This window comes from Panthera leo, chromosome B4 (genome assembly GCF_018350215.1).
Source record: "Panthera leo isolate Ple1 chromosome B4, P.leo_Ple1_pat1.1, whole genome shotgun sequence".
Lineage (NCBI taxonomy): Eukaryota > Metazoa > Chordata > Mammalia > Carnivora > Felidae > Panthera > Panthera leo.
Window position 1 is genome coordinate 15,674,022 of NC_056685.1, and position 15,195 is coordinate 15,689,216.

Consider the following 15,195-nt stretch of genomic DNA (forward strand, 5'->3'; position numbering starts at 1 on the left):
AAATGTCAGGGTTTTCAGGAAAAATGTAAGCAAGGTGAAACTACTTACTTAGTATGTCTAATTGGATCTATGAGAGTTCAAAGTCTAACTAGACTGTATTAACTAGAAGTCCTTCATATTCTGGGTTCTTCCTGGACCAAAATTCTCCTATAATTAAGGAACATGCCAAAGCCTATGAAGGTCATGTACATGCTAAAAGGCTCAGACACTTGTTTCTTAAATTAAGTCTCACTCACTAAGGGATTATTAAATTCACTATTTTGTTTGAACAAAAACTTACTAATGGATGCTGAAGAACTATGACCAACTTTCTGATGGACTTGTTTTACTCCAGTCCAAGGATTTTTGCTCAGTTTGTGGCAATTTAAAATCCCAGAATGAAAAGAATTCATGGATAACAGTAAAAGCAACTATTGGTTCACATAAAATAATGGTATCTATAGTATTTTTTTTTAAATCTCAACTACATTCTACCTACCCTGCAAAAATGAGATACAAGTCTTTTGCTTTTAGGCAGGGTGAGAGCCGACTGGCACTATTTCTGAAAAGCACTTTTTGGGGGATATTACTGGATAGTCTTCCATGGGCAAAGCAAAAGGCCAAAAGAAATCCTCAAAAGGCTCTCAACACCAACAAATACCAAATTCTACATGCAACCTTAATCTCCCTGTTCTATGATAATAATCCTTCTGTAATTACTTACAGATTTGCTGTCATGTATCAACCTCTTCTATTCAATCTTCCATACAAAGAGGTAATGTTTCTTGACATGAATAAAAGGATAAAAAAAAAAAAAACACTTGAACTTCATTATTTTCACCATAACTCACTTTAACATATGATTAAAATGCTACAGTGAGTTAAAACCAAACACTTGTTCCCAATACACTTGACTCTTTGGAGAAAATTTCACATTTTATCATGTAGTACAAAAAAAAAATTATCTATTAAAATGTCACATATAGTCATGAAAACCCTTCAGGATTCTACTTATTTGTCCACAGTCCAACACATACACACACACACACACACACACACACACACACACACACGCGCGCACATACTGGTTTATCTCCTACATAATTCCTGTTAACATCCTTCAAAATACTATCCATGGACCACACTTTGAGAAATGCTAACTTAGCTCATTCCCCCAAAGAAAAATGACCTTTGTGATTCAGACTTAATACCTAAATTTAAACTTATCACAGTACAATAATATCTACTTCAACCTATGCATATTTCATAGCAAACATGACCCTACTACATTTATTCACTTATTCATTCAACAAATAGGTATAAGCAATGTTCCAGACAAAGGCTATCTTATTATAAAATTTATATCCTTGTGAGGTGGGGGAAGACAAATCATAAACAAATAAGTATATAATATGTCTAACAATGAAAGTACTATGGGGGCAGGGGAAAAAAAAACAAAACAGAGTAAGCCAGATAGTATAGAAGGGATTGGTTCTATTTTTATATAGGTTGGTTAGAGAATGTCTCAACAGCAAAAACCTGAAGGAGATGAAGGAGCAGGAAAATAGATATCTTGAACTTTCTAGAACACAGATGGGAGCATGCTTGTTTTGTAAGGGGAACAGCAAGGAGACCTGTATTATGGACTGAATATTTGTGCTCCTCTTCAAATTCTTATGTTGCAAGTCTATCTCCCAATGTGCTGGTATTACGGGATGGCGCCCCTGGGAAGTAATTAGAATCAGATGAAGTCATGAAGATGGGGCCCTCAAGAATAGGATAAGAACCCTTGTAACAGTCATGAGAGAGCTTACCTCCTCCCTCTGCTCTCAGCCATGTGAAGATACAAGGTGAAGTCGGCACTCTGAAACCTGGACAGGGCTCTCACCAGAATTCAACCACACTGCCACCCTGATCTTGAACTTCCCAGCCTCCAGAACTGTGAGAAATAAATTCTACTGTTTAGAAGCCACCCAGTCTGTGGTACTCCTTTACAGTGGCACAAACTTACTAAGACAGCCAGCAAGCCCGGAATGAAGAAAGCAAGGGGGTAGCACAAGAAATGTGCTCGGAGACGGAAAGGGGCTGGCTCTAGACCAAGGAGGATTGAAGCTCTCATTGAGTGATAGGAGAAACCTCTCAAAGGTTTTAATCAGAGGAATGACTTGTCTAATGCATTTCTAAAGGATCACACTGACACGGTGTTGAAAAAGAACTAGAGGAGACAGAGCAGAATCAAGGACAGCAGTAAAAAAGCTGTTGCAATAACCTTTTGTCCAGGTTTCCTAAAAAAGGACCCAAGGCGAAGCTTCGCAGCAGATGCTCTTTCTGGGAGGGAAAACTCCAAAGTAGCAAGAGTACAGGACAGTGAGGCAGGGAAGGGGGAAAAGGAAACAGAAGGCAGTGCATCACTACACCGGCCATAGCTGCACAGAAAAACCCAGCCAGCTGCTCCCTCGTGAAGGACTGGTAGGGCAGGCTGTGTGGACCACCACTCCCCACAGCTGCAGGGGGAGGGATGTATTGAAGGTGACAGGAGCCCTGCAGTAACGACACTGTTTGGTTTAAAGCAACGCTTCCACATCCCCACATGTATCTGAGCAGGGAACACTGGTGGGGAGACAATGACAGAGGATGTACCTGCTGACTCCTTCACCATGTCTCTTCCTGATGAGAAGTCATCTCATGAGGCACGTACAGGAAAACACTCCTGTGGTTCTCCTTTACTCACACACTACTACTATATTCACAACACTTCTGACACTAGGTGGATATCCACAATTCACTTTGACACTAACCAGAGTTAGCCAAGGCCCCTTAAGAGCCCAGACCCACAAGACTTCCCCAACGTCAGACACCAAGGGCAAGGAGTAGGTCTCTAGGTTACCGATGACTCTGTCTTACTTGGCTACAAATCAAAGTTTCCCACAACCCCTTCCTTGGATTCCATCATTTGCTAGAACAGCTCAGAGAACTCACAGCGACACTTATGTCTGACAGTTGATTACATAATAAGGGATATGATAAAGGATACAGATGAACAGCCGCTGAAGAGATACATAGGGCAATGTATGGAAGAGCCCGGAGCACAGGAGTCTCTGTCTCCATGGAGTTGGGGTGCACCGCCATTATGGCACATGGATATGTTCACCAAGCCAGAAGCTCTTTGAACCCTATACTAGTAGGATTTTTATGAAGGCTTCATCACATATGCACGATCAACCATCAACTTCCTCTCTAGTCCCTCTCCTTCCCAGAGAATGGGAGTGAAGCTGAAAGTTCCATGCTAATTACCCTTAGTCTTCCCAGTGACCACCCCCCATCCTGACGCTATCCAGGAGCAGATCAAGAGCCGCCTCATTAGAACAAAAGACATTCCTACCACCTAGAAAATTCCAAGGGATTTAGGAGCTCTGTGTCAGGAACCAGGGTCAAAGACCACATATGAGAACAAAACATGCTCCTAGTGCTCTTATCACTCAGGAAATTATAAGGGTTTTAGGAGCTCTGTGCCAGGAACTGGGGGCAGAAACCAATATATAAGTATTTTCTATTGTTGCAGAGGCAAGACTCTTCCTCTCCTCTCCACTTCAAGCTGTGTTATCCGACCCCTCCAGGCAGCTTCTGGAGCAACATTTCAGTCTGGATACTGGGGGTGGAATGAGCATTCTGGAAGTGTTACGGAACGAGGCAACAGCGGCAGAGTTGGGGAACAACACTGAATAAGCAGCTCAGGGGCCAGGGGGCAGGTGGGGCCAAGTGAATCTGGGGTGGCACGCAAATTAAGGTTGATAAAACTTAAAAATGAATCCAGAGATTATGGATGAGGTGGTAAAGGTGAGGCTAGAGAGGAAGGATGGAAGTATAAATAGAGTTTGAAGGGAGATCCCGTGGCATTTGCCGAGATGAGTAAAAGAGAACAAACAAAGATGGCCCCAAGACACGGGTGTGGGCACGAGAGAAAAGGAGACACCTGATATGAGGATGAGGAAGGCTGAAGGGGGAAGGAGAAGCAGGAGTTCAGTTTTGTACACCTTTAGAAACAACAGCAATAACGGGAACATTACAAAATCTGGCCTTACAGAAAAATTGCAGAGAAGCTCACTTTAGAGCCAGTCAGTGTTGTCAGCATCATCAAAGGTAATGCACATTAGTCCCTGTGCATCGCCCTGGCACTTCTCAACTCACCAACCCACTGGACGTGGCATGTTCTCCCATGGCACCATCAGGGCCCTCCTGTTGCCCAGAAGGCATTTCCCAAGACGCGCTCTAAGGAACGTTATCTTACAGGATGCTAATAAGTGTGACCCCCTTCTTCACTTAGAAAAAAAAAAAAATGTTCCTTACTCAAATACATATGGGAAGTGTGGATTTAAACCACACAGCACCCTTTTTGCAGGGCTTCTCAACACTTTTGGTCTATTAACGTGTCCTGAGACTTTCACGGGACAATATCGTATGAAGAGCTTCCTAAACTTATTTGACCATCAAGGCAAACTGATTAATACCTCTCAGAAGGCTACGACGTAGGATACCAGCCAGGAAATGGCAACTAACCCAAGAATACATTTTAGTCTTTATTTTACTTGGCTTTTAATATCAAATCACTCCTTAAAATCCTCTCCTCCGTTTATTTTCATGGCACAGTGTTCTTTCAGTCCTCCTTCTCGCTCTCTAATTCTTTCTGCTCAGTTTCGCTTTGTGGATACATCTTCTCTACCTGGCCACACGAAGTTGCTGCCCCCCAGCATTCCATCTTGTTGGTCCTCTTCCCTACACTCAACACATACACAGAAACAAATCTTTATTTCTGGTCTCATCGACCCCTCGGGCCAAAATTGACAAGCAGCTGCCCATGTGGCATCTCCGTGGGTGGTACAGACAACTCAAAACTCTGCAAGTCTAAACTGGAACCTATTATTGCTCTCCCATCTTGACAATCCCATCTGATAAACTACCCATGTCATAAACCTAGGAAACTGACACTCAAATAACTACTAGGTTTTGTTGATATTTAGATCCTGTATATAATCTAAGTCATCGTCTCCATTTATTGGCTCTGCCTAAATTCGTGACCTCTGGACAATAATCTCCTCACTGGCCACCATGCCTTTCTGCTCCACTTGCCACCACTACCACATCATGGTCACCCAAAACAATTTCTGGAACACAAATGACAGTTTCATTAACTTAACTTTCATTTGCTAACCAGACCTAGGAGATAAACATCCAAGCATCTTATCAGGTTGTATGGCGTTGCATGATTTGGTACCTCATAAAAATCTATTTTCTAATAGCATTTATATTGCAATGATATTTTAATATTTGTATGTCTCCACACAGACCACGCGATTTCACGTCTGCGTGTCTGTACAGGATGTTCCTTCTGTCCAGTATAACTTTTCCCTTCTTGACTATCTGAAAAACTCTATCTTCCAAAATCCTGCTTGGAAAAAATATCATAACAAAATGGAATAGCAAATCACCAATTATAAAAAAAGAATAAACCAATGGCAACATGAACACATCACAAAACAAATACAAATAACAAGTATATGATAATGTTCGACTTCCTAAGTAGCATCAGCAGTATTAGTTATGACATATTATATACTAGGAACTATACCACCTCTATGTATACAGTTCTATCAAGTCCTCCTACCAAGCCTGTTAGGTTAGTTATTATCCCGATTTTATCAATAAGGTCATCCAATGCAATTAAGTAGGGAAAGCCAGCTACAAAACACTGTGGGAAGAAGAAAAGGTGCTAAGATTTACTCAGTACCTACACTGTACTTCCTACATCCGCTGTTTCATTTAACATCATTCACAACACCCTGTGAGAAGGTATTACTGCATCCGTCTCACACAGAGTTCAGGCTCAGAAAGTCACACAACTTTCCAGGACTTACACAGCTCATACTTGGCAGTTCAATCTGACTCCTAAATAATGGCATTCATTTTGTCACTCAGAGAAATATATGGAGTAGTTCCAAAAACACTGAATAGGAGGCCAGGAAAATGCACAAAGTAGATCCAGTGAGGAAACCTATTCCCTAGTGGATAAGGAAGCTTTCTAGAGAAGCAAGAGGGCGAAACAGAATTTTCTGCTCTCTTCATTGCCCTTCTCTTTTACCTCTTCCTACATATTCATTCCATATTATCTTCTATAGCTATAAATAATTCTTTCTTTCGCTGATCTAGTCCTGCAGAATTCAAATCTAGTCTGAAAGCTCTTTGACAACTTCAAATACTTAATAACCAGCTTTTTCTAAAGGCCATTTTTAACAACATGTAATAACTTTCTATAACTTTAGTATTTTTGGTAATAGCTGCCCGTATGTACTGAGCACTCAACACATTCCGAGCACTAGTGACGCGCTTTATGTTTATTAATGTATAATTTTCATACCTCCGCTTTGAGGTAAGTACCATAATTGTCCCCATTTGATAGAAAAGGAAACAGGCACGGAAAGTTCAGTTTTTGTCCAAGGTCACAAAGCTAGGAAGTACCAAGGCCTTCTGACAACAGAACCGTGTCCTGTCGACGAGGAGATGAAATGGTCTCTCCCTGAAACTGTCCCACACAAACACTGTCTGATGCTACTATCTCCCAGTGCCAAACACAGGAGGATTTAAGACCAAGCTGCTACAAAAACAAAGCACCGTATTTCAAATTATGCGACGCTACCAAATAACTGTCGGGGACGGTTTAAGCATCAAACATTAAAAGGCTGAGAGAGCATTTGAAAAATAGAAAAACCGTGCCAGCTGAAGGATTCCTACAAGCATCTGGCATGTGAAGTGTACGTGTTCCTGCTCCCGATGTTTCTTCCACGTGAGCGCTTTGTGTTCATTTTAAACCCCTTCCCCATCCTAACCCTTCACCACTTCCGTGGGAAGGAAGAGTGACCGCTCTAATCAATAGGCTAATTTGAGAAGAACCAACTGGGCCTGCTGGCTCGGCTCCGCCCGTCTTCCTCTTGGGAATAAGCTACCCACAGGCAACATGTGTTCTGCCTGCTTCTCCAGCTGGGCCCAAAGGTGTGCTGCCTGATCGTCTGGCTGAATATTAGCTGACCCATCGGGCCCTCTCACTAAGCTACATCCTCCGACGCAGACTTCATCAGGAATAAAAAGCATACAAATTCTTATTTCCTGTTTGCCTTCCTCCTGTTTTATTTCTCTCTTTGTTCGGAATTACGAAGAGGGATACGGTTTATTGGGCCCCTAAAAGCCCCAGTAGGTAGGTCACAACACAAATTAAACCGGTCATCTACACGTTAGGACAGGGTAAATGATCTGATCTGTGCAAAACAGTAATAAAGACTCTGTGCTGAAGTAAACGTTCATTTTCAACACATAAACAATAGGTACTTCTATCATCCATTGGAAAGTTAGGGTTCTCCTCTGTTGAATATACAAAATCCATCCTACATATTTCATCTTTGTATTTCAAGTTTGGAAAAAACAATCTGATAACTTCTATGGATAATAGAGAACCAATGATACGTATTTTCAAACGGGACAAATTTTTATGTCACTTCACTTTAAATCTGGTAAGAAGTCATAAGAGTAACTATGGGGAAATAGGCAAAAAAGAGGACATTTTTACAATCCCAAAGACAATAAAAGAGAAAAAAAAAATTAAGCGGCTCAAATTCTAGCCCCTTACAGCTACTACTCCAGAAACATCCCCAGGTGGCATTCAGACCTACATTTAATAATAATAAACTTGCCAGATTCAGTTTTAAGCACACCTAATTCTAAAGTGGTTTGGGAGAGTCCCAGGTTGGCATATAAGTCATTGAGAAATGAAGATAAAGAAATTCAGAAAATAACTAAAGACTGACAAATGGCTTAACATTTTAACAGAAAATATTAAGGCTGAGTAACTCCTACTAAATATGATTAAGTGTTATGTAACTAAAACTCAAAATCAACACCTTTAGAAATTATTTGGTAGAGCAGGCCTTTTTACTTTTAAGGATGTCTCAGTGGCTGACTCTCTCTCTCTCTCTCTCTCTCTCTCTCTCTCTATATATATATATGTAAGCTAAGTGTCCATGTGTTTATTGGTCATCTGTGTATTTTCTTTGGAGAAATGTGTATTTATGGCTTTTGCCCATTTTGGAATTGGATTGTTTTTTATTCTGTTGTAGGGGTTCTTTATATATTCTGGATATTAATCCCTTATGACATATATCCCTTAATCCTTTATGATATATATACACACACATATATATACATATGTATACATATATCAGCCTGAGCTTTCCTTTATTCAACACTTTAAACCACATTTTACTTTTTTCCTGATACCACATTTTATGAGAGAAACAAAATCTTATTAACAAATAAGATTTACATCTGCAGGTAAATCTTATTTACATCTGCAGCTTGCCTTGCAGGCCCCACCAACATATAACTCACAAAACAACCTCTCCCACTGCTTTCTGAATGGAGGTATTTTCATTTCATTAGCCAAGACTTTATAGACTGTGTAGGCATAAATAATGTCAAAGCAGTAACAAGTGGACCCTATACAGTGCAACATATTTTAAATAATGTGAAAGATATTTGTTATACTTGTGGCCATCTAGAATCTCTGCCTGTGTCTTTTATGTTTGAAAATTTTACCATATTTTGAGTCCCTTCTTTCCAAAACAGAACCCAGAACTCACTCTCCCAGCTTTCTTTGCTGACAATGGGATCTAATGTGCACCAATCAACTGCATCCATATACAGCTTTAATTCAGAAGTAGCAATGTGAGGAAGCAAATGAAAAAAATCCATCATTTTGGTGACAGAGATGGTAGAAGCATCCACCCTTCAGGGGAAAACAGTGATGACACTTCTCACACGTGGCCCCCAGCAGTATTGGAGAAAGCGGTGATGTCGGTATGAAGCTGTGTAGGAGCAAAGCCCAGAATGTTGTTTGAGAAGTGCTCCTATTCACCTAACCTCTTTGCTGGGTGTTATGTAGATTCTGTGAGCTTCCAAATGTGTGTGTGTGTGTGTGTGTGTGTGTGTGTGTGTGTGTGTGTGTGTGTATTTTTTTTTTTTTTTTTTTTTGCTTATGTTAGCTAGACAATAGATTATGTGGTTTGTAATGAAGAGTTCTGTATTATACAAAAATTTGGGCTAAAAAAAACATGCTTTTATCAACATAATGGTAGAATGATTACCAACTCAATAATAAACTCAACAGCCAACCACAGACAACCTGTCACAAGTGTAGGACTGTGCTAGAAGCTATACAGGAACAAAAAGAAATACCAGAAGATATGGAGTAGGTAAACACATGGACATGCAGATAAAAAATAAAGTTAAATGAAACTCAGAAGATAAAGAAGTATCTACATAGTGACTGCAACAATATAAGAGCACATTGCATTTCCTTCTTAAGATGAAAATTTCAACTGAGGTATTAAAATGTCCATTGGTTTTCAGACAAAACTATCATGCTGCCCAAGCAATTAAATTTACCTTTTAAAATTCAGTTATGTGGAAGCAAGTATCTGCAAATCATATAAGTCATAAGGGATTAATATCCAGAATATATAAAGAACCCCTACAACAGAATAAAAAACAATCCAATTCCAAAATGGGCAAAAGCCATAAAAAGACATTTCTCCAAAGAAAATACACAGATGACCAATAAACACATGGTCACTTAACTTCAGTTGTTAGAACAATCAAAATCAAAACCAGACTAGAATATCACTTCACACCCTTTAGGATAACTATTACCAAAAAAAAATAAAATAAATTAATTAAAAAAATATATACATATATATACACACACGCACATACCCATACACACACACACACACACACAAATATATTGGAATAAGGAATCATTTTGATAGATGGAGAAATTGGAAACCCCCCCCCACATTGCTGGTACAAATATAAAATTGTGCAGCCACTGTGGAACAGTTTGGCAGTTATTCAAAAAGTTAAACACAGAATTATCATATGCTCCAGCAATTCCACTCCTGGGTATATATTCAAAAGAACTGAAAGCAGGGAATCAGATACATTGAAACCAATACCCATAGCAGTATTATTCACAAGAGCCAACAGGCGGAAACAACCAAGACCATCAACAGAGAAATGGATAAACAAAATGTGGTATATGCATATAATGGAAAACTATTCGGCCATAAAAAGGAATTGAAGCACTTCTATGTTACAAGATGGATGAACCTTGAAAACATACTAAGTGAATCAGATACAAAAGGGAAGAGATGATGGGGAGTCCTTGTTTAGAGGGTACAGAGTTTCTGTTTGGGATGATGAAAAAGTTCTGGAAAGGATGGTGTTGATGTTTGCACAACACTGTGAATTTAGTTAATGCCACTGAAGTGTACACTTAAAAATGGTTAAAATGGTAACTTTTATGTTATGTGTATTTTACCACAATAAAAAAATGTTTCGATCATAAACCTTATCTAGAAATCTGAAGTTATTATTCCTCTTGTGCTTATTATTATATAAACTGTAGATTCAAGTAGTGCATTTAAACATAAAAATGGCAGCATAGCATGGTTAAGAGGTCAGGTGCAGAAACCTGGGTTACAATACTGGCTTTACCACTAACTAGTTTATTAAATCATTAACATAGAGCCTGACATGTAAAAGGTCCTTAATAAATACTGCAGTTAGCGCTCTTACCTTTGGTCTTTCTTACTGTATAAAAACCACACGGGGAACAGCAATGCATTTTATTACAAAAAAATTTTAAACTTTGGTGCATCAAACAAATGAACAGCAGAATACAAACATGTGGGGAAAATATTTGCATCAGATATGATTAAGAGTCAATACTCCTTATAGGTAGGCCTGAAACCAAAAGGTGAGAGTCCATCAAGGTGGAGACACAGCAGGAAGGCTACTTTGAATCACAGGGTCAGCCACGGAAGGCTACGCTGAAGGGGCCACATGTGAACTAGACAGGAGACAAATGCAGCTACAGTGGAAAAGTCTGGGATTAGAGCACTCTGGATAGAGACGACAGCAAAAACAAAGGCCAGAACATCACAGGAACCTGGAGGGTTTGAGGGGCCCAGAGAAGGACCAGTGAGTCTGGATATGAGAAGGAGGAGGACAGTGGCACATAAGGTTGAAGAGGCAGACAGAAGCCAGATCTCCAAAGCAGAGGAGAAGACGGGGCTGTGATTCTAACCTCAAAGGGAAGCCACTTAAGCAGGGAAGTGACGTGATCTGATTTACTGTGCAAAAGATCATTCTCTTTTGTGGAGAAAGGGTGGAGCGGGGAAGAAAAGTAGAAGCAGGGGAGCAATTGGGAAACTATTTTAATAAAGCTTACATCAGGATGGTAGCAGTGGTAACAGAAATATGTGTACAAATTCAGGTTGCACTGGTTAATAGGAGAAAATATACTTATATTTCATTAAACAAAAAAATGCAAGTTAAAATTATACAATTTCTCCTATCAAATTAGCAAAGGTTAAAAAATGGATATTACAATTCCTAATGAATATGTAGTTCAGGGAGGCACTTAATTTGCTATATTATCTATCAAAAAACCTTAAAAAAGATTCTCATAATTTTACTTTGTTAAGTGGCACACAGGCTCTTATTGTTAAACAAATTAATTTCACTTTTAGAAAAAACGGTTAAAGAGAAAATTAGAATTTATGCACAAGGATGTAATTGTAGCACATTTATACTTGCAAAAAATCAGGGGATAATCTTATGTTCAACCCTTGAAGGGTAGTTGAGTTACAGTTTATGATAAAGTACAAAACAAGCTTTAAAATTATGTTCATTAAGGGTTTTCAAGATAAGGGGGAAAATGCTGACATTATAAAATCTTACAAAATTAACTAAGAGAATAGATAGTTCTAGAATTTTCTCTTTTTTGAAACTTTATTCATTCATTCGTGTTAAGTGATCTCTACACCCAACATGAGGCTGGAACCCACAACCCCGAGATCGAAAGCCCTGTGCTCTTCTGACTGAGCTAGCCAAGCACCCCTAGAATTTTCTTTTGTTTTCAAGCTGGTAAATTTTGATAAGAGAAGTGAACATAGAGAGCCAGAAAATAATTGGTAAGTAATAAAAATGTAATAATCACTGACCTCATCTACAACCAAATATATATGCTCAGAAAACTGATCATGCTCAACTCATTATATATTCTCTGTATCTTACAGTAGTCTTTTCTTGCCCTCGAAACTAAAAAAAGGAAGCAGGCAAGTTTCAGTTTTGTGGTTGCCTTAGTAATTTAAGAATAAACACGCATGCTCCAAGTCTATTTGTCACGCTGTTTCTCCGGTGCCTCGACAGTACCTGGCACAGTACAGGAGCTCAAGAATTATTTTTGAGCAAACGTCACCAAAAACGAAACCTTTCAGCTCCAACTTATCACTAAAGAAATTTAAAATCTCAAAATCGAAGACGTACATAAAAGAGAGGTACTAATAATTTATAATGCTTTGAGTGGCTACAATGTACTACGCACTATTATTAAACATTTCACCCGCCTCATCTCTGATCCTCACAAGCCTTCTCTGAAAATAGATTATTTTTCACATTTTAAAACCAGGAAACATGTTCAAAACTGTGAAGGACCTAGCCCAAGGTCACAACGAAGTTTCAACTCCGCTCTCCTGCCGCCTAAGTATCTAGACAAGACCAGCTGTTTCTTTTCAAAGGCCAGAAAGGAGCAGGTTTTGACTCAATGCCTTCTCTCCACAGTGTATTTAGGCTTCCCTAACTTCGACCTTGAACTGCAGCTATCCCTTCGAAAGTCCATCCCCTCACCGGCCAAGACCCCCAGCGACCTCCCCTCCCTCGTCTCCACTTCGTCCAGGGCAAAAGCAGCAGGTGTCCACGCCTCTAGGTGGCAGCCACACTCAGAATTGGGGACCCGCACCAGGCAGGGGCTCGCCTCTCCCCCCTTCGCGGGTACCATTTTAGTTTGAGTTTCTAGCCTGGCCTCGCGGATGAGCACTCACAAACGGAGTCCTCTGAGACGTGGGGCCCGCCCTTCAGGCATCGCTCGGGGCGGGAGGAAAGGAGTCTCCGCCCGCAGCGCCGGGCGGGGACGGCGCGCTGGGGCGGTTTCCAAGACAACCGAGCGCCCCCTCCCCCTCCATTCTCCGCCCCCAGCGTCTCGCCGCTTCGCCCCTCCCCCGCACCCAGGCTGTGAGCAGCGCGGAGGGGTGAACGTAGTCGGAGAGGCGGGGTGTGCTCCTCACCTCTCAGCGCCTGGTGCATGCCCCCAATGCCGCTGTACAGCTCGAGGACCCGCAGGGGCTCCATCTCCACGCCGCTGCCGCCGCCTCGCAGCTAGGCCTGCCGGTTCCCCATCTCGTCCTTCCTCCGCCCGCGCTGCTCCCTCGCCTCTGGTTCCGCGGCTTTTCAGTTCCCCCTCTCCCGCAGCTCCCGCGCTCGGAGAGCTTCAAGCAGCTTGGGGGGCCCGGGGGTGACAGGGGTCAGCGGGGGGACAACGGACACAAAACAGTACGGCCTCCCAAGTGAATAGCAGCCTGATTTACGCTCCATCTTCCTGCCGGAGTGCATTCAGGGACTTTGGAAGAAAACACTAAGCCGGAGCTCAGTAGACGGGCGAAATCTACCTTTGCCTCAAAGTGAATTAACACAGACAGGTTAGAACCCAGAAAAACTCATTTTCCAGGCTCGCTGCTTCACTGTCACTTGGAAGCCTTAAGTGTCCAGACCTCACTAACGTTGGTTTTGTGCACGTACCACGTGCCAGGTTTTGTGGCTGTGCTGGGGTGACAGAGATAAATCAGCCTCCTCCCGCGAGCGGGTCCCAGAGTTAGTTACAAGTTCAGAATTCAGCGGCCATGCAGCAGAGAGCCCCTGTGCACACCAGGACAGAGGACGCTTGCTGTAATTGTTAGTGGGGTTCGTTGTACTTTAACGTGGAAAGTATCCTGAACAGAGGATCTGCTGTTAATATAATGCGGAAGTATTTATGTCCCTCCAAGTGCCGGGGCCTTGCTTCTCCAAGATGCTCCAGTGACCACGTCGTCAGAAGCCGGATCACAAGTAAAACATGGCCACATGTGCAAGGGAGGAAATGATCTCATGGTGTGGTGTCATATTGTTCCCATTACCACCACACGTTAACTTTCATTAGGAAAAATTGGGGAGTGCCACTTGTAATAAGAACTGATTTGTTAGAAACTTTGCAAGTGCCCCAATGTAATGTTATAAACAAAAGTATGACTACCCTATCTAATTATGGAACTGCTCCATTCTGATGTTTCCTATGAAACTTTTTCATTGTAAATGTGTATTGGCCTTTAAATGTTTTTGTTGGTCACTTATTTCAGATACGACGGTTGGCAGAAAGACAGCAGAGAACAGAATCTTAGCCCTGGCATTGGCAATAACTGATTATGTGACTTTGCACTGAGCCTGGTTTCCCTACCTGCAAAATAAAAGGGAAGGAAGCAGGAGAAATGGGTGCTGAGGGCCCTGCAGCTCTAAGATTCTAAGCCTGAATTAGTTTTTGAGAAAGCGAGTCCCCTTTTGGCCACATGTCAATTATCTGCTCAAATTGAAATTATCCAAAAGACATTTTTTAAATCTGGTGTAAACAAATGTACTCTTTTTTTTTTAATTTTTAAAAAATATTTATTTTTCAGAGAGAGAAATAGTATGTGAGTGGGGAAGGGGCAGAGAGGGGGGAAGACACAGAATCTGAAGCAGGCACCAGGCTCTGAGCTCTCAGCACAGAGCCCAACGCAGAGCTGGAACTTGTGAACGGCGAGATCATGACCTCACCCGAAGTCAGATGCTTAACCGACTGAGCCCTGTGTTCAGGCGCCCCTCAACAAAGGTACTCTTAAGCCAACTTAATTTATGGAAATCATATATACACAGTAACATAACAAATATAATGCATGAAACAAACTTTTCTAGTATTTGTTACATAATATTAGTACAATAAACATATCAGCACCTATAAAGGGAGCTATGTAGTCACAATGATTTATATACGGTCAACAACCAAAATGTTACACAAACCTAAAATCTGTTTAGCATGGGTACTATAAATCAAAATAAATATGACCAACGATCTTACCCTGTAGGGGAGAGACAGGCCAAAACTATGTGGACGAGTTCGTGGAAAATGCCAATCTCCTGAGCGGGAGGGAGGTAGACCCCCATTCCCACACAGGCTGATTACAAACTGTTCACGCTGATCCT

At 41.2% G+C, this 15,195-nt stretch overlaps 1 protein-coding gene across 12 annotated transcripts in view; it reads right to left on the minus strand.

Moving 5' to 3' along the window:
* Nucleotides 1–15,195, minus strand: part of TRDMT1 (tRNA aspartic acid methyltransferase 1) — a 91,937-nt gene that overhangs the window by 61,874 nt on the left and 14,868 nt on the right. For 4 of the 12 annotated variants that reach the window (XR_006204569.1, XM_042945007.1, XM_042945006.1 and 1 more), the window contains exon 1: nt 13,212–13,328. The exons of 4 other annotated variants lie outside the window; for them this stretch is intronic. Coding sequence is in view for 3 of the 8 variants with exons in the window: in XM_042945007.1 (XP_042800941.1) it covers nt 13,212–13,275 (64 nt within the window). In the remaining 5 variants the exon portion in view is untranslated. Of the gene's footprint in view, nt 1–703; nt 764–1,793; nt 7,968–12,922; nt 13,055–13,211; nt 13,329–15,195 lie in introns of those variants that run through there. 4 more of the 12 variants (XM_042945015.1, XM_042945012.1, XM_042945016.1 and 1 more) reach the window with 4 other exon arrangements.